This window comes from Mustela erminea, chromosome 12, assembly GCF_009829155.1.
Source record: "Mustela erminea isolate mMusErm1 chromosome 12, mMusErm1.Pri, whole genome shotgun sequence".
NCBI lineage: Eukaryota > Metazoa > Chordata > Mammalia > Carnivora > Mustelidae > Mustela > Mustela erminea.
Genome location: NC_045625.1, coordinates 7,029,957 through 7,050,350, shown reverse-complemented (window position 1 = coordinate 7,050,350; position 20,394 = coordinate 7,029,957). Strand labels below are relative to the sequence as shown.

General features: G+C 51.2%; 1 protein-coding gene across 17 annotated transcripts in view; it reads left to right on the top strand.

Moving 5' to 3' along the window:
* The first annotated feature begins 1,483 nt into the window (after nucleotides 1-1,483).
* The window catches only part of ODF2 (outer dense fiber of sperm tails 2), a 36,092-nt gene continuing 17,181 nt past the window's right edge, over nucleotides 1,484-20,394 (top strand). Inside the window, exons 1-9 of one of the 17 annotated variants that reach the window (XM_032307264.1) lie at nucleotides 2,127-2,215; nucleotides 3,297-3,531; nucleotides 4,846-4,936; nucleotides 5,824-5,940; nucleotides 6,222-6,347; nucleotides 12,153-12,323; nucleotides 13,168-13,328; nucleotides 14,069-14,198; nucleotides 14,793-14,924. In XM_032307264.1, the coding sequence (XP_032163155.1) occupies nucleotides 3,500-3,531; nucleotides 4,846-4,936; nucleotides 5,824-5,940; nucleotides 6,222-6,347; nucleotides 12,153-12,323; nucleotides 13,168-13,328; nucleotides 14,069-14,198; nucleotides 14,793-14,924 (960 nt within the window). In that variant the 5' untranslated portion in view covers nucleotides 2,127-2,215; nucleotides 3,297-3,499. Of the gene's footprint in view, nucleotides 1,546-2,021; nucleotides 2,216-2,426; nucleotides 2,581-2,993; nucleotides 3,104-3,296; nucleotides 3,532-4,845; nucleotides 4,937-5,786; nucleotides 5,941-6,221; nucleotides 6,348-12,152; nucleotides 12,324-13,167; nucleotides 13,329-14,068; nucleotides 14,199-14,792; nucleotides 14,925-20,394 lie in introns of those variants that run through there. The other 16 variants (XM_032307265.1, XM_032307262.1, XM_032307263.1 and 13 more) reach the window with 16 other exon arrangements.

The following is a 20,394-nucleotide window of genomic DNA, read 5'->3' as shown; positions in this document are numbered from 1 at the left end:
TGATCAGGGAGCCCCATGTGGGGCTCCATCCCAGGGTCCTGGGATCATGACCTGAGCCAAATGCAGATGCTTAATGACTGAGCCACCTAGGCACCCCTTAATTTTTATTTTTTTTAAGACTTATTTATTTGAGAGAGCGAGAGAGAGAGGGAGAAGTGCGGGAGGAGAGCAGAGGGAGAGAAGCAGACTCCCCTCTCAGGACGGACCCCATCCCCGGGCTCCATCCCACAACCCTGAGATCATGACCTGAGCCAAAACCAAGAGTTGGACACTTAATTGACTGAGCAACCTAAGTGCCCCAAAAGATTATATCAATTTTTAATCCTACCAGCAACATATGAGACTGCTTGTTTCCCAATGTCCTTGGTCAGTGCAGGGTGTTGATCTTTTTTTTTTTTTTTTTTTTTTTTTTTTTAAAAAAGGCCAATCCTGGCCAAGCTCAGAGTAGTTTGCATTCAGAAGACATGGTCAAGGGGTGCCTGGGTGGTTCAGCGGGTTAAAGCCTCTGCCTTCGGCTCAGGTCATGAGGGTCCTGGGATCGAGCCCTGCATCAGGCTCTCTGCTCTGCAGGGAGCCTGCTTCCTCTTCTCTCTCTCTCTGCTGGCCTCTCTGCCTATTTGTGATCTCTGTCTGTCAAATAAATAAATAAATAAAATCTTAAAAAAAAAAAAAAAAAGAGGAAGACATGGTCAAGCAATCTGAAGTCAGAGAGGTTGGCCATAGTCTCCTCAAAGACTAGGCAGGTTCTAGTGTTTCTTGAACTGGGTTTAGCACATAGCAGGAACTTAAATAAATATTGGTTCAGTGAATGTAGGAGCGTTGAGAAATGATCAACAATTATGTGCTGGGGGTAACAAGAGACATTTTACAGAGATAATTGATCTAGGCCTGGCAGCAATAAGTTTGCCCTGAGCTGCAAGGACATCTCTTCCTCTGAAGGGGGAATTACAGGATGGGGGAAGTTCAGGATGAGGGCGGGCAGGGAGAAGGTAGAGGGAATTCTACTTGATGGCTTTATTCTTCTCTACAAAAAAAAGGAGAATTGGAGTCCGGGTCGGTAAGAGGCCAAGGTTTGGAAAAGCCACTTGGGGAGAGGGCAAGGATCCAGGGACAAATGGAACAATTCTGGGTGGTCGTGAGGGCTCAGGAGACGGTGGAGGCAATGACGTGTGGGTTTCATCCTTGCAGAACCCCAGGGAGAAAATGAACGGATGCGGACGACTCCCTGACACGGGGGAACGAATATGGCGGGCCCTGGCCGGTGACATCGAAGCCAGAAAAGCAGGTACTATGTGGAGAGGGGGGAAGCTGGAATTTCAGATTTCACGTGGACCAGTTGTGTGGCCCTGGGGGATGCCTGGCTGAGGCGCAGGGGAAAGTCCTGGCCGGGAGGGTGTGCAGGGACTGGGGCCAGCTTGGCCTCAGGATGTCAAAGTCTCCCAGAATCCAGGGCGGCGCGGTGAGCCACGTGACGACCCCCCTCGATTGGTCGAGAGTGGGCATAGTGGAGAAGATGGCGGCTCAGCGAGAACCTCATCGAAGTAGGTCCGTACACACAGCACCACCCAGTGTGCAGGAGGGCGGCGAGGGGCCCGGGAACGCGGCCCCGTCCTCGTGTCTGGACAAGGACGGAGGAGGCGCGGTGGGAGAGGGGGAGCGCCGGGGTAGTGTGCACCAACAGCGGAGTACTGACAGGGCTGGATTTCCAGAAGCAGCGCGTAGCTCCGGCCACAAACATGTTCTGTGTCCCCCTTCTGAACCCAGTTCCCTAACACGTATAAAAGGGTCCGGGGCAGAGTTTTAGCGCTCCTTGGAGTCAGGGGACTCGAGGAGGACCAAGACGGGGTAAAAATGGCGGAGGGTCAGGCGGGCCTTGAACGGCGGGCAAGCCGAGGCAAGGCCCGCTAGTGGCGTCGCGCGTCTCCACGGCGACGGGGCTCGTGGCCAGGACGTGGGCGGAGCTTCGGGCGGGGCGGGGCATCTCTGTGACGCCGGGGGCTGGGCCTAAATGGCGAAACCCGAGAGGCTCCCGGGGGGGTTTGAACTGGCCAATGGGCGAGCTGCCCACCGGGTGTCGGAAAAGGAGGCGGAAGCGGGGAGGAGCCGCCGCGGGAGCCGGACTGCATCCGCCGCGGCGTCTCCATGGCACGGCCCTGGCCTCCGACTTCAACGACTTCATAAGGAGACGTTTCTGGGCGCAGCCGTGTCGCTCCTGGTGAGACGCTGCCGAAGGGCGGGACCCCGGGCGCTCCGGGACGCTCCGCGGCCACCGTCGGGCCGGGTCCCCACGGGCAGCATGGTCCCCAATGGGCTGGCCAGCCCCCGTCGCCCCCCGCCCCCCACCCCCCGCGGCCGCCCCCGCCTCCGGCCCCCTGGCGCGCTCAGTCCGGCTCTCGTCAGAATGTGGCCCCCGCCCCCCCTCCCCCAGGCGCGGGCCTTCTTCTCCTCCCGCTAACGGGCGGGCCCGCAGCCTCCCTCCTGACCTGGCCTCCGGCAGGACTCTGCTCCCTCCTCCGCCGCCCTCCGGCAGGGCTTCACCCTTCTCTCTATGGGCAGAAACTGGTCCCCTCCTGCCCGCTGGTGGGTGGACGTCCCCCTCTCCGCGGACGGAGACAGGCTCCGCGCCCCCTGCCCGCCGGTGGGCGTCGCCCCGGCCGCCTCTCCCTCCCCGCGGGCAGCGCTTGTCCCCCGGCGGCCGCCCCCCGGCCTCCCGACCCCGCGGGAGTCACCTGTCCAGGGGGCCTCACCGGGGGTTTCGCCCCGCTCCCTGCACTACCTGACGTCTGACCCGCTCTAACTCGGATACTACATCCCAGTGGCTTCTGGCTGCTGCGCTCGGGAGGATTTTCCCTACGCGGTCTGGGGTACCCACTTGCGGCCGCGCGCACCTTTTCCCTGCAGCCGCCGCCCCTCCCGCCTTCAAATACTATTGGTCCTTTCTGGGTTTCTATTCTCCCGGGAACGCCCCTTCTCCTAGGAGACAGTTGCCCTGACCCCGCCCCGAGTATCCCTCCAGCTCCCTCGGCGGGTTTCGGCCCTTTGGGCCCACTTGGGGGCCAAGCGGTGCCCGCCCGCCCTCTGCGCACGCCATCCGGCGCCTCAGGTTTTCCCTCCGGTGGCCCACCCACCTTCTCTCCCGGGTGGGGCCTGGGCGTGGTGGTCCTTGTCCCTGAAGTTCCGTTCCCTGTCCCTCCCTGGGGAGGGGAGCTCCCTCCGCGCCCCGCAACCACCTACCGGCCGCCCATCCGATGCCCCACAGGTCGCTCAGCCTCTCCTATCTCCCCCCACTTTGGCAGGACAGTTGCTGTGCGACTTGGACAGTAGAGGAGCGCCTCCCAAGTTTTCATCCAACTGCCACCCCTAAGGCTTCCACCCTCCTCCCCTCAGAGAGGACGTTTGATGCCGGGCCCCTGAGATTCTCATTGACAAGCCCCTCTGGGTCCCCTTGAGCAGAGCCCGCTGACCCAATTGCCCACCTTTGCGGCTTTGATGCCTAGCCATGTCTGCCTCATCCTCGGGCGGCTCCCCCAGGTACTGCCATCGTGGGGCGCGCCTCGCAGAAGGGCAGGGAAAGGTGGTCAGGGGCCCCCCCGGCCAGGCTCTCTGGAGGCTTCTCTTTTCAGCTTCCCTGTTCTGTGTATTGAAAGTGTGGACCAAGAGGAACAAAGTGCTCACTTGCAGTCCCAGCTCTGCCTCCTCCTTGCCCTCCCTCTCTCCCCAGGTGCCCCAGTCCCTGGTAGCAAACAGGGCCACCGTTGTCTTCATGGAGTACTAGGCACACGTCCTTTTGAAAGGAAGTTACATGTAAATAACAATGATGTAGGCAGGTAACAAGGTGTTGATGTGGTCCAGGTGATTTGATGGCAAGACCGCAGCGGGAGACAGATTTCCCAAACAGTGGCTTTTAAGGGAGGAGGGGGGGAAAAATCTGTCTACTCAGATTTGGTATTCCTCACCTAAACGATGAATAGGGCACAGTAAATATTTTCTTCTTTTTCATCCAGGTGTGACACATAGAGCAGGTTCCGTGCTCAAGTGCTTGAGTATTTTCCTGCTGCATTTTTAGGTGGTGGTATTCTCCCTTGAGTATTTGTGGGGAGGGCAGAAGTCCTATTTGAAGGCCGTCAGGAGGTAGTGGGATGGATCAAATGTATTTTCCTAGTCCCTTTCTGTCATGGAATTCTTGGACATTCTGCTGCCAAATACTGGAGATGAAACTTTTGCTGTATTTGCAGATCTGGTGATAGGGCTGTTTATGTATGAACATGACAAATTGCACGTACTATTAAAAACAAATAAACAAACAAACCTTTGCAAAAAAATAATCCTGCTTCGGATTTTAAAAGGTAGCAAGTAGAATATTTGGGGACATAGGAACTTTGCATCAGCTTACTTAAATATGTGACTGTTAATTTTATGAATGAGTCACAGGCACTTTGTTGCTGGGCCTGCTGTCTGTCGCTCCCAGAACATTTCTCCCAGGTCATGTCTGCTCTGGGCACAGTCCTGGGCACTTTCACCCTTGGCCACATTAGTACCCTGCCTGGTGCTCCCGTGTTCCCTGCTTTTTGTCACCCAACAGGATTACAGGTGGGCTTTTCAGCAAAAGGTCACAATACGTGTGATGCGACGGCAGAGGTTGAAAGGCCAGCCCTGCAAATGCCCACCACCCCGTTTCCATCCCCCTGCCGGGCACACCATGAATGTTCGGTGGTTGTGTAAAGGGAGCCAACCGATTCCAGACTGGTTCTCCTGGCCGTGAACTTGTGTGTCGTTTTGGGAGATCCAAGAGCTAGAAGAGCCCTGGTTTTCTGCTTACAATCTGGTTCTTGTGCCTGGGTGCAGGTTTCCATCGTGTGGGAAGAACGGAGTAACAAGTCTCACGCAGAAAAAGGTCCTGAGGACACCTTGTGGCGCACCCAGTGTGACTGTAACGGTAGGTGACGTGCCCACGGAGCAGCCCTCCGGTCTGTGGCCCTACCAGAAACACTTCGGCATGCCTTTTCCAGGAGCTGCTTTTCCCCACTGCCACCACCGTGGCCCAGGGCTCTGCTAGAGGCTTTCCTGCATATCTTGCTGATTGATTGGGGGTTTTTGGATTGATTTTGGGTTTGGGCCTATGGTAAAACTGCTGGTGTGAGGAGGTTGTCTTAACCTAATCCTTCCAAATTCCAGAAGTCCCGAGAACACATTTTCCAAAAAAAAGAAGAGAAGAATGGGGAAGGGGAGGTTGCGGGTGGGGGGCTGGGGGTGTGTGTGGCTGGGGTCGCGCCCTGCTCGGGTTCTCTTCCGAATCAATCCAAACTTCTCATCTCAGCATTTCCTTCAGCTTTCCATTTCCCTCATCTTTTACCTGCCTGCTGCCTGGTTCATTGTGCCCTTTTAACCGTGCATGTGTCTTCTGTGCTAATGTGCATATGTCCAGATCAGATCCCGGGGCAGAAGGATTCCCCTGCTTTCCAGCTGCGCTGTGCTAAGTCTACCAAGGAGCTCTGCCTTCCAGCAGGCTCAGAAGGAGACTCCGCTCTGAGGACCCTGGGGCCTGGGTTCGCGCTCTTGGGTGGACCCCTTGGGTCTTGCCGATCCCTCTCTCTCTCTAGCGGACCCTGATCTCCCAGGTGGTCTGTGGCCGGGATCTCTGCGGGAGTCTGCTGAACGGCACTACTGCCTTGGTTCCCGCCTGCATGCCAATAGTTGGTAGCTGTCCTGCTCGCTTGGTGGCTAGGCTTCCAGTGGCCCCCAGAGGCTGTGAGCTTGGTTTTTCATGCTAGTTTACTCATCCACAGATCAACCTTTTTTGTGTTGTCCTCCCCCGCCTGCCAGAAGCGAACCATGAAGGACCGCTCTTCAACCCCCCCCTTACATGTCCACGTGGATGAGAACACTCCTGTCCACGTCCACATAAAAAAACTCCCGAAACCATCAGCAGCCAGCAGCCAGGTAGGACATGCCAGTTGGGCGAGGCGAAGGCTGTGGAGCAGGGCGACCCCTCCAGCACAGCCTCCTCGGGCTTCCAACGCCACAAAGGTTTGGGAGACAAATGCACTTGCTTTCAGAGGCCAGCTGCCTGGCTAGGAAGGTAGGCCGCGCCGTCACCCAGGAGTGGCGGTGGTCGCCTTAGTCAGAAGAGACTCTCCTGCAGAGTTGGAAGTGGACACTGCCAGAGTGAGGCCACGGCCAGCTGTGTGGGGGAGTGACCCTCGGTTTGTCCCTTTCCACAGAAATCTCATAAGCGCGGAATGAAAGGGGACACCGTGAATGTGCGGCGGAGTGTCCGGGTGAAAACCAAGGTACCTTGGATGCCCCCTGGAAAGTCATCCGCCCGGCATGTGGGATGCAAGTGGGAGGTAGGCTCATTCTTGTTCAGGCTTTTCTTCTCGGACTGGTCAGGTTCTAGCAGGCCTCAAACTCGGTATGATTCAGGGTCTGCCGTCGCTCTTAGAAATGTCCTAGTAGGTCGTGTTTACTGAGTGCCTGGCTAACCCCTCAAATACGCGAATGTTCTTGAACCCTTACCACCACCGCCAGGGGGGTAGGTGTTGCCCTCCCCATGGACAGATGAGGAAACCAAGGTTCACAGAGAGAGGAAGTCCCGGAGACAATGGCGGAGCTCAGGGCTGAGGGAGATCTCGTTCTAGAAGGTGCACGCTTGGCCTCTCTGTATGTGCGGAGCCATGTGTCTTTCCCTACGTAACCGTGATAGTAACTGAAGCGTGACCAAAAAAATATACACCGGGTGCATGTTTAAGAAAGCACACCCTCTTTCGAGGTAGTCCCCACAAGAGATCATGTGTGTATTCCATGGATGTCATCAAAACCACTTTTGAGGGGCGCCTGGTGGCTCAGTGGGTTAAGCTGCTGCCTTCGGCTCAGGTCATGATCTCAGGGTTCTGGGATCGAGCCCCGCATCAGGCTCTCTGCTCAGCAGGGAGCCTGCTTCTCCCTTGCCCTGTCTGCCTCTCTGCCTGCTTGTGAGCTCTGTCTGTCAAATAAATAAATAAAATCTTAAAAAAAAACAAACCAACCACAAACACACTTTTGGAACAATCTCCTGGGGAATAATTGCCTTCTATATCAGTCATCAAGGTGCCAAGAGAATTACTGTCCCCCGCCTTTTTTTTAGCCACGCCTCAACATGTTTTGCTTGTGCATCCATCCGTGCTGCAATTCTTGCAGCATATGTTTCTTGAGACTTGGGCCAGCCGCGGCGGGGCCCTGGTGTGACAGCGGGGACTCCCATGCACACCTCTCCTTAGGCTTACGTTCTAGTCAATTGCAATGGAAAACCTCAGGGATGAGACAACACCTTTTGGCTGCATTTTACACAAAGATCTCACTATCCAGGCCAGTGAAAAGGACCTGAGGCTGCTTTGAGATGATAATGGTGCCTGGCCCATTTTGAAACGTTCAGTTTTTGGCCGATAGTTGATTACCTTTAAAATTAGAAATAAAAAATAAAAGTAATTACGCTGAAGTCCTATTTCATGGGTGTGACTCCCTGATTTGCCAGTTTTCCCTAAGAGACAACGGAGTAAGGAGTATTCTAGGGTGTAAATGAAAAGTGTTCTGACCAGTACGTATGTATGTGTATGTCTATGTGTGTGTGTGTATATACACACACACATACTTATATATCTGTATATGGATATACTTATATAAGATTGGAATTAAAATGCTGTCTTCCATTTTTTGCTACATGTACCTCACTACTGGTCAGTGAGATATAAATGACCCAACTATATTTTAAAGACACAAGCTCTCATTTTTGCTGAATGGCATATAGTTAAAAAGCTTACTGGTAATCTCATGTTGACAAGTGTATGAGAAAGCAGCAAACCTTTTTAGATCACTTTGAGAGGTTGTGAAGACCATTTAACAGTTGTGGAGCATTTATCGAAACATTGATGCTATAGTTTCAGTTTTGAAAAATTTTTTTCCAGATATTTAAATTTTTAAGCCATCTCTACACCCCGTTTGGGGCTTTAGCACATAACCCCGAGATCAAGATTTGCATGTTCCACCAACTGAACCAGACAGGCATCCCAGGGATGCTATAGTTTTATATCTAGGAATTGATGCTGTAATTTTATACTTAGAAATTTATCCTTAAGAAGTCACAAAAGAGTACAGGGATGGTGTATCAAGATGTTTTTAAGAGAGAAAAATCCAAGCTACCTGAATGTCTATCAGGAGGGTATTGGTTAAATTATGAACACCCATGCATTATGTATCTGTACAATCCAAAGATGGGGGTAGATATTTATAAATGATAATGAAGTGTGAAGCTACAGAGCATGTAGAGTTTGGCCCTATTGGTGCAAAAAAGAGCATGTGTGGGGCACCTGGGTGGCTTAGTCCACAGAGCACACAGCTCTTAATCTTGGAGTCGTGAGTTTGAGCCCCACATTGGGCATGGAGCCTATTTAAAAGAAAGAAAGAAAAAGAAAGAAAGAGGACATCTGTATCTATGTGTATATGCCTGTGTTTGTATATGTATAACATTTTCTGGAAAGATATACAGCAAGTCGTAAGCAGTGATTACCTCTGGGATGGGAGGGCTTTATTTTTTTATGGTCTGCTTGAATGTCATTATAACAAGCATACTCTATTTTATAATTAAAAATGCTCTTTTAGGAGCACCTGGCTGGCTCAGTCAGTGGAGCGTGTAACTCGATCTTGGGGTCTTGAGTTCAAGCCCCATGTTAGGGGTGGAGATTACATTAAAAAAAAAAAATATATATATATATTTTTTTTTTTTAATACTTTTTTTTTTTTTTAAAGATTTTATTTATTTGACAGAGAGAAATCACAAGTAGATGGAGAGGCAGGCAGAGAGAGAGAGAGAAGGAAGCAGGCTCCCTGCTGAGCAGAGAGCCCGATGCGGGACTCGATCCCAGGACCCTGAGATCATGATCTGAGCCGAAGGCAGCGGCTTAACCCACTGAGCCACCCAGGCGCCCCAATACTTCTTAAAAAACTGAAAAAACTTGGTAGTTTTGAAGTATACATGGAAGATCTGCCACTATGGAAATTGACATCCCTGTTGACCAGGGTTGCTAGGAGCTATGGTCCCCCCTGGAAAGCTCAGTGTCTGCTTTCAGTCCTCTGGCCGCAGAATCCTAGGAATGGACGAGCCCGGAGAGGTGACTTGTCTCTCAGATAGTAGCTGTATTTCATGCTGCCCTCTTGAGCCAGTGCCTTTCCCCTTCCCAGTGGTGCTCTTTGTTTCTGGGAAGACCTAGCCTGACCCTTTCCATTGTGGACAAGGGAGAAAAAGACCCTATGAGGAAGAAATATGGGGTGAGCTGGCCATGGACCTTGGAAGCTGCTATGTACATGTGGGGATTCTTAATTGATTTTTTAAAAAAGATTTTATTTATTTACTTAACAGACAGAGATCACAAGTAGGCAGAGAGGTAGACAGAGAGAGAGGAGGAAGCAGGCTCCCTACTGAGCAGAGTGCCTGATGTGTGGCTCAATCCCAGGACCCTGAGACCATGACCTGAGCTGAAGGCAGATGCTTAACCCACTGAACCAACTAGGCATCCCTTTTGTTTGATTTTTTAAAAACCCCTTCTGGTATAGATTGATCACGTTTGGGAGGAAGGAGGTCTGGGTTTTTTCCTCTACCCTGTTAGTGAAAGTCTTTTATTTTTTGTTATGGGAAGTTGAAAATACAGATAAACAGACCATCACCTGTAATCTTACTACTCTGATGTGGCTGCTATTAAGTTTTGAAAGCTTTGAAACGTGTAGGAAGAAGTACACACGTCAGAAGTGTATTGCTTGATTGATAAATTTTTACGAACTGAATATACTGTGTAACTGCTTCCCCACTTAAGAAACCGCATCACCATCAGCATTCCCAGAAGCTCCCCTCGGGTCCTAAAGCTGTCATTACCACCCCCAGGGGAAACACCCTCCTGAAACTGCTAATATTTTGATATATTTACTGTCACACTTTTTCCTGTGCAGTAGTTTTGGGTTTTAAAATATCATTGCAATCATATAATGTTCTCTTGTCCACTTTTAAATATGGCAAACTTTTTGTCTTAAAAAAAGCAATGCATGGTCGCTGTTGAAAAACTAGAAAATCCAAACCAACACAAGGATGAAAGTAAAAACCACCTGTCATCGCACCGCTCTGAGAAGACATTTGGAACTTCTCGGTGGAAGCCTACCTGATCTCTTCTTATGAAGAGGCTGCTTGTTTTGATTTTCGTAACAATAGGACCATACTTATCATTGTATTCTTTTTTTATTTTTCATTATATTCTTTTTAAACGTATTTTTGATATATTTACATTGCACATTATTTAAAAAAAAAATTTTTTTTTTTTTAAGATTTTATTTATTTGACAGAGAGAGACACACAGAGAGAGAGGGAACATAAGCAGGGGAAGTGGGAGAGGGAGAAGCAGGCTTCCCGCTGAGCAGGGAGCCCGATGTGGGCCTCCGTGGGCCTCCGTCCCAGAACCCTGGGATCATGACCTGAGCCGAAGGCAGATGCTTAACGACAGAGCCACCCAGGTGCCCCGTGCATTATTTTTTAAGGTAGTACTCCATTGTGTGTATGTTTGTACTGTGATGTATTTAATACTATCTGGTCCTACATTCGTCTCTGTCCTTGCCTTGATTTTATTTTATTGTATTTTTTCTTGCCTTGATTTTAAATATTGATTCACATCCATAAATATTTTTGCTAAGTCCCTCGAAGCAGAATTGCTGGGACAAAGGACACATGCAGTTTTAACTTTGTAGCCTGTAAGTCTTACTTGTTGGGCACGAGAGTTACTCTCTGACTGAATATTCCTTTCATTCCTCTTCCCCTGGGAACTGGCCCAGGAGGGTGGCCCCGTCAGCTTAAGAGGAGCACAGAACTGTACAAAAAAATGAGAAATAACAATTTCTTAATGCAACAGAATAAACTTAAAGACTGAGAGGGTCAAGTTCAACATACCAAAAACCCGTGGAAACCCTGGCTTCCAGATTATAATATCTTTCTCTCTGGAGTTTTACAAGCAAAGGATTATGTAGCTTTACATAAACTTTCAGAGGGGCACATGCATTTGATTTAAAAAATACGTTTTTATGCTGATGCCTTTAAATGTTTTTCAGGTGTCATACCTTTTGACCTCTATTCAGTATGCATTTCTTTTTTTTTTTTTTTTTAAAGATTTTATTTATTTATTTGACAGAGAAAAATCACAAGTAGTTGGAGAGGCAGGCAGAGAGAGAGAGAGGAGGAAGCAGGCTCCCCGCCAAGCAGAGAGCCCCACGCGGGACTCGATCCCAGGACCCTGAGATCATGACCCGAGCCGAAGGCAGCGGCTTAACCCACTGAGCCACCCAGGCGCCCCTCAGTATGCATTTCTAATACTATTTTTCTCTGCAACCAAAGTAATACTGATTAGTCCTAAAAACTTTATTTCTTATTATCATTTAACAAATTTATCACATACTGTCATATACCAAATTTACCCACTTGTCCCTAAAATACTTTTCATAGCAGATTTGGGTTACTCGCAACTCTCCACTGTCACGCATTCACATTCACTTAAAAGACTCCTGACTGGGGCGCCCGGTGGTTCAGTGGGTTAAAGCCTCTGCCTTTGGCTCACGTCATGATCCCAGGGTCTTGGGATCGAGCCCCACATCGGGCTGTCTGTTCTGCAGGGAGCCTGCTTCCTCCCCTGTCTCTCTCTGCCTGCTTCTCTGACTACTTGTGATCTCTGTCAAATAAATAAAATCTTAAAAAAAAAAAAGTCAAAGTTCTAGAAAAGAAAAAAAAAAAAAAAGACCTGTGACTAATTTCCCTTTTCCCCTAGGTATATGAAAACATCTATTGCCCCAAACTTTGGCCAGCTTGGGTTGTTATTAGTATTTTTGCCCATACTGTTCTACCCTTTGTCTTAAACTTGACATTGTAACACGGGTTTATTTCTTGGTGGAGAATCTTCAGAAACCTCGTGTGAACACGGGTAGGTAACGTTCCATCGAGAGGGCCTGGCGCACTGTCCGTCCCGGGGTCCCTGTGGCCGGGCCCTCAGTGGTTTAGCTCTTCCCGCCTCCAGTGGACAAGCAGGTGCGCTGGAACCCGTGCTCGCGGCCTTGCCTTATGAGTTCACGTGTCTCTCCCTCCTCTGCATCAGAATCCACCTCATTGTCTGGAGATCACGCCACCATCTTCAGAAAAGCTGGTCTCGGTGATGCGGTTGAGTGACCTCTCTACGGAAGATGACGACTCGGGTCACTGTAAAATGAACCGTTATGATAAGAAGATTGACAGTCTAATGAACGCGGTTGGTTGTCTCAAGTCTGAGGTGAGGGGGGTGGGGGCCGGAATAGCTCGCGCCCTGAGGATGTGACACACCGCCCAGGATGGCTTCCTTCGGTCTGTCCGCCTGCGGGCCTCCCACACTTCTCGGTGGGCTGCCCAGGGCTTCACATGCCTCTGAGGAGGTAGCCCGGGCAACCTGGGCCCCCTCCATCGAGCACTTAGCCCAGAGCCCGGCTCTGACCCCACCCAGTGCCTCTGTACGGATGCCCCTGGTTTGACTTGTCACAGCCGTAGATGAAGCCCGTGGTGGTATCGTCCCCATTTTAGAGGCGACGTGACTGGGACACTGGGACCTGTGTTTCTCATTCTACACAACAGTTTAAAAAGACAGCAGAGCCCCAAAGAGGCCAAGGAAGTTTGGCCTCAGTTGGTGGGCTGTGTCTTTGGGCGGGATCAGGGCAAGGGACGCATGTCTTGACAGCTGGCGTGGCCTGTGTCTCCAGTCCCCCGCCCTGCATTCGGGGCTCACAGGCCCACCTGGAGAACCCAGGGCCGGCTGCCTGGCAACAGCCCTTTCTCCAAAGCCCGCAGGGCGCGGGTCTTTTTGTGACATCTTGCTGTGGTGTGCCAGCTGAACCACGGTTTGTATCCTGGCTCGGTCCCCAGCCAGCACGTCCGCCACTCGGGCTCTCTGTACTTGGTTTTTCTCAGTGACAGTGAGATGAACAGTGTTCACCGAGATCAACCGAGATTGCGCCCCACAGGACCCAAGTGCCCGTGTGTCTGTCAATCGGAGGTGCCCTTAACTGGTCCAAAGCCACAGGCCTAGCAATGTGGCAGCAGAGGAGCCTCCCCTCAGAGGCCCCTGCCTGCGTGCTCCCGCACAGGTCAAGATGCAGAAGGGTGAGCGCCAGATGGCCAAGAGGTTCCTGGAGGAGCGAAAGGAGGAGCTGGAGGAGGTGGCCCATGAGCTGGCCGAGACCGAGCACGAGAACACGGTGCTGAGGCACAACATCGAGCGCATCAGGGAGGAGAAGGACTTCACCATGTAAGGCGGCCCTGCCCTGGAGTACGTTCTGCCCGCCCGGCCACCCCAGGCGCCGGCCCCGGGTCACAGTGTCGCCCAGGCTTCACAAGCTAGTGATTCAGTGGTTCACGCTGTGAGGACAAGGACCCCATAGGGTGCCGTGGGGGCAAGGCAGACTTTCTGGAACCAGCGACATTTAAAAGAGAGCCCTGCAGGGGGGGTCAGGAGATAGGCAGTAGGTGTTGGGTAAGAAAGCATGTGGGGTCTCGAGTGAAAAGCCCCAAGGGGGGAATTGGCGAAAGCAGGCCGCGGTGAGGAGAGGGGCGGGCAGAGGGCCGGGGGGGGCCGTGGAGGTTGGCAGGGTCCATTCTCAGCAGTGGCTCTAGGGAGTTCGCATCGAGGAGCCATGGAAGGGTTTCCAAAGCTGGGAGTGTTGGGCCAGCCGTGGCTCCGGGCTGAAGAGCGGATGGGACGGCTCCGAAGCAGATCTAAGGTGGGGGTTACGAGGCTGTGGCGGTGGCTGGGGACAGGGGTGATGCTAGTGGCTGAGAGGCGAGCAGGGCCATGGATGGCATCATGTCAGCTGAGGTGAAAGCCCTGCTCTGGTGCCCAGGTGGCCTTCCAGGAGCCCGCCTGCCCCCCCCGCCACTGTTCCCTGACCGGGAGAGGAGCCTCGAAGGGCATTGTGAGGCGAGCCTCAGAGCTCTGGGCGGGCAGGGGCCTAGGAAGGCTCACAGAGCACTGATTCTTTCTGGCCCCAGGCTTCAGAAGAAACACCTCCAGCAGGAGAAGGAGTGCCTCATGTCCAAGCTGGTAGAAGCTGAAATGGATGGGGCTGCTGCTGCCAAGCAAGTCATGGCCTTGAAGGACACTATCGGGAAGCTGAAGACGGTGGGTGGCAGGCAGGGGACTGAGCCCAGAGGCGGGCAAGTTGCAAGCTGGGGAGGGGTCTTTACGCAGTCATCAGGCTGACTTTATGACATCTGCAGGCCAGGGGAGGACACAGTTGACTCCTCAGCCCCCACCCCCACTCTCACTTCCGGGGCCTGATCCTTGAGGATGACCTCTGGTGGCCAGGGTCTTTGAGGAGACCTCGTCATGGGTCTCCTGGGATCACAGTGAGTCAAGGCATAAGTCTGATTCCTGCAAGTGTCAGCCACAGTTTGATTCCTGCAAGTATCGGCCACCAGGTGTCTTCCTCCACTTCCTCCAGGAAGCCTGCCCTGACTGCACTTGCCCACCCTCAGCCCCCAGCCCTTCTCCCCACTTGTTGCTCTCAGCTGACTGAGCTCCTGCTCCCATCCTGGGTCCATCTCCTCTGGGAAGCCTGCCCGTGAACCACGACCACCCCATCTGCGGCCCTGGACACAACTTGGGGCTTTCTCCCTGGACTTCCTGGCACCCACACCTCTTAAGAGGGGCCTTCCTCCACGCCCTCCTCCCTTCTCCCTCTGTACCTTGTAAGGTCTTCCTGCTGTCTTCCAGGAGAAACAAATGACCTGCACGGACATCAACACCCTAACGAGGCAGAAGGAACTTCTCCTGCAGAAGCTGAGCACATTTGAAGAGACCAACCGCACCCTCCGAGACCTGCTGAGGGAACAGCACTGCAAAGAGGTGAGCTTCTGGCCTTGACCGCCCCGGTGAGCCAGAGGCGTGGCAGGCCTGTCTGCTCTGAGCCTCAGCTCCTCCCCTGTGACATCAAGAAGGTACTCTCTGTGTCTCCCCTGAGAGGGCTGTGGGAAGATGGGTCTTCCCGTGAAGTTGGGGGCACCTGGCAGAGGGCGCTGCCTTAGCTGTCAAAGCTGGAGCTGGGGGCACCGGAAGGACTGGTGGCAGGGAATGGCTCGGTCCTTGCTTCAACAGAGGATGGCTCGGAGGTGACAGACGGTAGCACTTTGTTTTCTTAAAAAAGATGTGGGTTCCTGATGATACTCTGTGTTAGCGAATGATTCTGGTAAGACCCATGGTAAAACAGTAGTCTCCCTCTTGGGTTCAAACAAAAGAAAGACTGTAGTGTGGTGTTCTTGTGTTTTTTGTTTGTTTGTTTTTTAGCATTGCCAACTTCTTGTTTGGATTTAAAAAATTAGTATTTAATATATATTTTAAAAATTTATTTATTTATTTGACGCAGAGAAAGATCACAAGTAGGCAGAGAGGTAGGCAGAGAGAGAGAGAGGGGAAGCAGTCTCCCTGCTGAGCAGAGAGCCAGACGTGGGGCTCCATCCCAGGACCCTGGGATCATGACCTGAACCTAAGGCAGAGGCTTTAACACACTGAGCCACCCAGGCGCCCCTAGTATTTAATATTTTTATTTAATCGCTTCTCAGCTTTTTGAGCTCAAGTGTAGTATCAGTTTATGTATCTGTTCTTATCAGTTTAATATTTTTATTATTTTTTTTAAAGTGTTTTTTTTTTTTTTTTTTTTTTTTAATTTAAGAGAGTGTGGCTGGGGGAGGGTGGGTGGTGGGGTGGTGGCGGAGAATGAGAGAGAGAAACAGATTCCTGCTGAGCAGGGAGCCTGATGCAGGGCTCAGTCCCGTGACCCGAGGTCATGACCTGAGCTGAAGGCAGACACTCAGCTGACTGAGCCACCCAGGCGCCCCTATTTACTTATTTTTAAGTGGGCACCACACCCAACCTGGAGGTCAAACTCCCCATGATCAAGAGTCGCTCACTCCACTGACAGAGCTAGTCAGGCAGCCCCCCGAAATTAGTGTTTGAAATAAGTAATACAGGGGCACCAGGGTGGCTCAGTCGGTTAAGCGTCTGCCTACGGCTCCGGTCATGATCCCAGCCTGCTGGGATCGATGCCCACATCAGGCTCCAGGCTCAATAGGGAGCCTGCTGCTCCCTCATCCTGCCTCTCCCAGCTTGTGCTCTCCTTCCTCTCTCTGTCAAATGATTTTTCTTTTTCTTTTAAAATTTTTAAATCTTCATTTTTAAAAAAAAAATGTATTTATTTATATTTGACTGACAGAGATCGCAAGTAGACAGAGAGAGGGAGAAGCAGGCTCCCTGCTGAGCAGAGAGCCCAATGAGGGGTTCGATCCCAGGACCCTGAGATCATGACCTGAGCTGAAGGCAGAGGCTTTAACCCACTGAGCCACCCAGGTCCCCCTCTTTTTTTTTTTTTTCCTTTTTATTTAAAGATTTTACTTATTTGACAGAGAGAGACCCAGTGAGAGAGGAAATACACAGGCAGGGGGAGTGGGAGAGGGAGAAGCAGGCTTCCCACTGAGCAAGGAGCCCGATTCGGGGCTCGATCCCAGGACTCGGATCATGACCTGAGCCCAAGCCAGCTGCTTAAGGACTGAGTCACCCAGGCACCCCAATAAATAAATTCTTTTTTTTTTTTTTAAGATTTTATTTATTTATTTGACAGACAGAGATCACAAGTTGGCAGAGGCAGGCAGAGAGAGAGAGAGAGAGAGGAGGAAGCAGGCTCCCTGCAGAACAGAGAGCCCGATGTGGGGCTCGATCCCAGGACCCTGGGTTCATGACCTGAGCCGAAGGCAGAGGCTTTAATCCACTGAGCCACCCAGCCACCCAGGCACCCCCCAATAAATAAATTCTTTAAAAAAAAAAAAAAAAAAGGTAATACAAAGTGGTGGTCTCACCGGCCAGCTTTCCAAACAAAATCTTATCCATGTAGTTATTTAAATCCCTCCTGTGTCTCCTTTGGTGATAAGCTTATCAGAGGGATCCTTTATCTTCAATCTGACCATCTTTATCATTTATGTGTATGTCCCTAAGTGACATACAATATTGTTTAACGTGTTTTCAAACTTTACATAAATACTATTGTTCCATGTGCCTTCTTCTGAGTTTTCTTTTTTTTACTCCATATATATTTTTTAAAGACTTATTTATTTTAGGGAGAGAGCAGGGGGAGAGAGAGAGAGAGAGAGAGAGAGAATCTCAAGCAGACTCTCCACTGAGCAGAGCGCTGGGCAGAGCTTGATCTCAGGACGCTGAGATCATCATCTGAGCCAAAACCAGGAGTCGGACACTTAACTGACAGGGATACCCAGGTGCCCCCCTCAATATTTTTGAGATCCATCCACTTTTATCCCTAAGGCCTAAGGTAGTTAATTTTCACTGCTATGTTCCATTTTATGAGTACCACAATTTATCCTTTCTTTTGTTGATGGAGACATTATTTTCAGTTTGCTTTTACAAGCAATGTTATTTTGGGCATTCGTGTACACTATCCTGGTATATCCAAGAGTTTCTAGAATATATTCCTGTCAGTTTTATTATTTACAGCTAAATTATGCTCTTAAAATCATTAATACCTGTTTAATGTCTGGCTCAGTGTTCTTGGATGGGCAAGTTTTAACCCTCCTGGGCCTCAGCTTTCCCACCTGTAAAACGGGAAGGCTGTCATCTTCCGCGTGGCGTCACGTGAGGACAAGGTTGAGGGAGGAGCATACAGCTCGGCACCCAGCACGTGCTTGGTAAATGGTAGGTGGTCAGTGCTGCTGCTGTGGTCCTGGGACTGTGGCCCCCAGAAAACCTCTTCGTACGCAGTTTTTTCTCTTTTTTTTTTTTTTAAGATTTTATTTGTTTATTTGACAGACAGAGATCACAAGTAGGCAGAGAGGCAGGCAGAGAGAGAGAGAGGGAAGCAGGCTCCCTGCTGAGCAGAGAGCCTGATGCGGGACTCGATCCCAGGACCCTGAGATCATGACCCGAGCCGAAGGCAGCGGCTTAACCCACTGAGCCACCCAGGCGCCCCAGTTTTTTCTCTTTTGACCCCTTAGCTTCTCCTGTCCTGGAATTCCAGAATCTCCCTTTAGAGATGAAGGATCAGCCAATTTGGACTCCTACCCATAGCAGGTGCTGCGTTGTTCAGTCCAGGCTCCTACCTCGTCCTCCCCATGGGCCACTTGGGACAGGACCTCCTCCCCGCACATCTCGGTGCTTGCTAAGGACGCTTAGTGGTGTCCATTGGCCTAGGCCCAGTTCTGCCACTTCCGGCTGTGTGAGCTCTCACAGCTCCCCTCGCTGCTCCCAGCCTCGATCTCCTGTTCTGAGAATGGGCGTGGTGGTAGTGCAGGGCTCCTTAGAATGGGGGACTTGGTGAGACTGTTAGCTTGTGCGGTGTCCCCTGGATGCTCAGAAGACCCAGCATAAAGGACAGTGAGAGCAGCTTCCGGCCTAAGCTTTGATCCTGTGTTTGCCTCCCTGTTGCTAGAGAAACCACAGTGCTGGCTTCTCTCCGCTCCCGGTCCTGTTCTGGCTTGTGCAGGGAACATTGAGCCTGAGAGGAAAAGGGAGAGCAAGCCCCTCTCTAGGGAAGAATACAGAAGGTTCACAGGCACAGCCTGTTGGGAAGATGGGCAAGGGGGAGCAGCATTTGGGGGAAGAGAGAACTCAATGGCTGATAAACATATGAGTAATTAGAAAAATGCAAGCTAGGGCGCCTGAGTGGCTCAGTGGGTTAAGCCTCTGCCTTTGGCTCAGGTCATGATCTCAGGGTCCTGGGATCGAGTCCCACATCAGGCTCTCTGCTCAGCGGGGAGCCTGCTTCCTCCTCTCCCTCTGCCTGCCTTTCGGCCTACTTGTGATCTCTCTCTCTGTGTCAAATAAATAAATAAAAACTTGTAGAAAAAGAAAAGAAGAATGCAAGCTAGAACAGTGGGAGTCTTGCTGGCAAAGACTGGCCTGCCGCCCAGGGCCCCCTGTCCTGCCTATAGCCTTGCAAATCCGTGCAGGCATTTTGTAGGTCATTTCAGCTCACAAGCCTGGCCCCGGCATTCCTCCTCTTTGTGTCAGCCCCAGAGACAGGTACGTGCCCCGCCCAGCCCAGTCCATTACTGCACTGTTTGCAGTTGTGCAACCCACTGGTGAACATCACCCGGAGGCCATGCATGGGAGAGGTTAAAAATGCAGTGGCAGGCCGTCTGGCTGGCTCTGTTTGTTAAGTCACCGCCTTCCGCTCAGGTCAGGATTCTGGAGTCTCAGGATCGAGTCCTGCATCATGCTCCCTGCTCAGCAGGGAGTCTGCTTCTCCCTCTGAGCCTCTCCCCTCTCATGCTCTCTCTCTCACTCAAGTAAATAAATAAAATCTTAAAAAAAAAAAATGCATGGGGTACCTGGGTGGCTCAGTAGGTTAATCCTCTCTGCCTTCGGCTCAGGTCATGATCTCGGGGTCATGGGATCGGGTTCCGCGTCAGGCTTTCTGCTCGGCAGAGAGCCTGCTTCCTCCTCTTTCTCTCTGTCTGCCTGCCTGCCTTTCTGCCTACTTGTGATCTCTCTGTGTCAAATAAATAAAATATTTTTAATAAAATGCAGTGGCATGATAGAGAGAATGCTGGTTAGTGGCGGCTGGGGGAGGGGGACAAAGAGATTGCTTTAACAGGTATAGGCTTTCCTTTGGGATGATGAAAATGTTCTGGAACTAGCGAGTAGTCGATGGTTGCCCAACATCGTGAATGTACCATGTGCCACTGAATCTTACACTTAAAAATGGTTAAAATGGGGCACCTGGGCGGCTCAGTGGGTTGGGCCGCTGCCTTCGGCTTGGGTCATGATCTCAGGGTCCTGGGATCGGGTCCCGCATAGGGCTCTCTGCTCGGTGGGGAGCCTGCGTCCCTCTCTCTCTCTGCCTGTCTCTCTGTCTGCTTGTGATCTCTGTCTGTCAAATAAACAAATAAAATCTTTAAAAAAGGTTAAAATGGCAAGGTTTACATTTCGTTTTGTTTTAAGATTTTATTTATTTATTTGGGAGAGAGAAAGAACTTGCAAGCACAAGTGTGGGGGCGGGGAAGGACAGAGCAGGAGGCAGACTCCCCGCTGAGCAGGGCACCTGATGGAGGGCTCAATCCCATGACCTGGGATCACGACCTTAGCTTCACGAAGGCAGATGCTTAGCTAACTGAGCCACCCAGGCACCCCCAGCAAGGTTTATGTTATGAATTTTTAACCACAAAATTAAATTAATAATGCAATATGCCCAAAAAATTGAGTTATGCATTTTATTTTATTTTTTTAAAAGATTTTATTTATTTATTTGACAGAGATCACAAATAGAGAGAGGGAAGGGAAAGCAGGCTCCCCGCTGAGCAGAGAGCCCGATGCA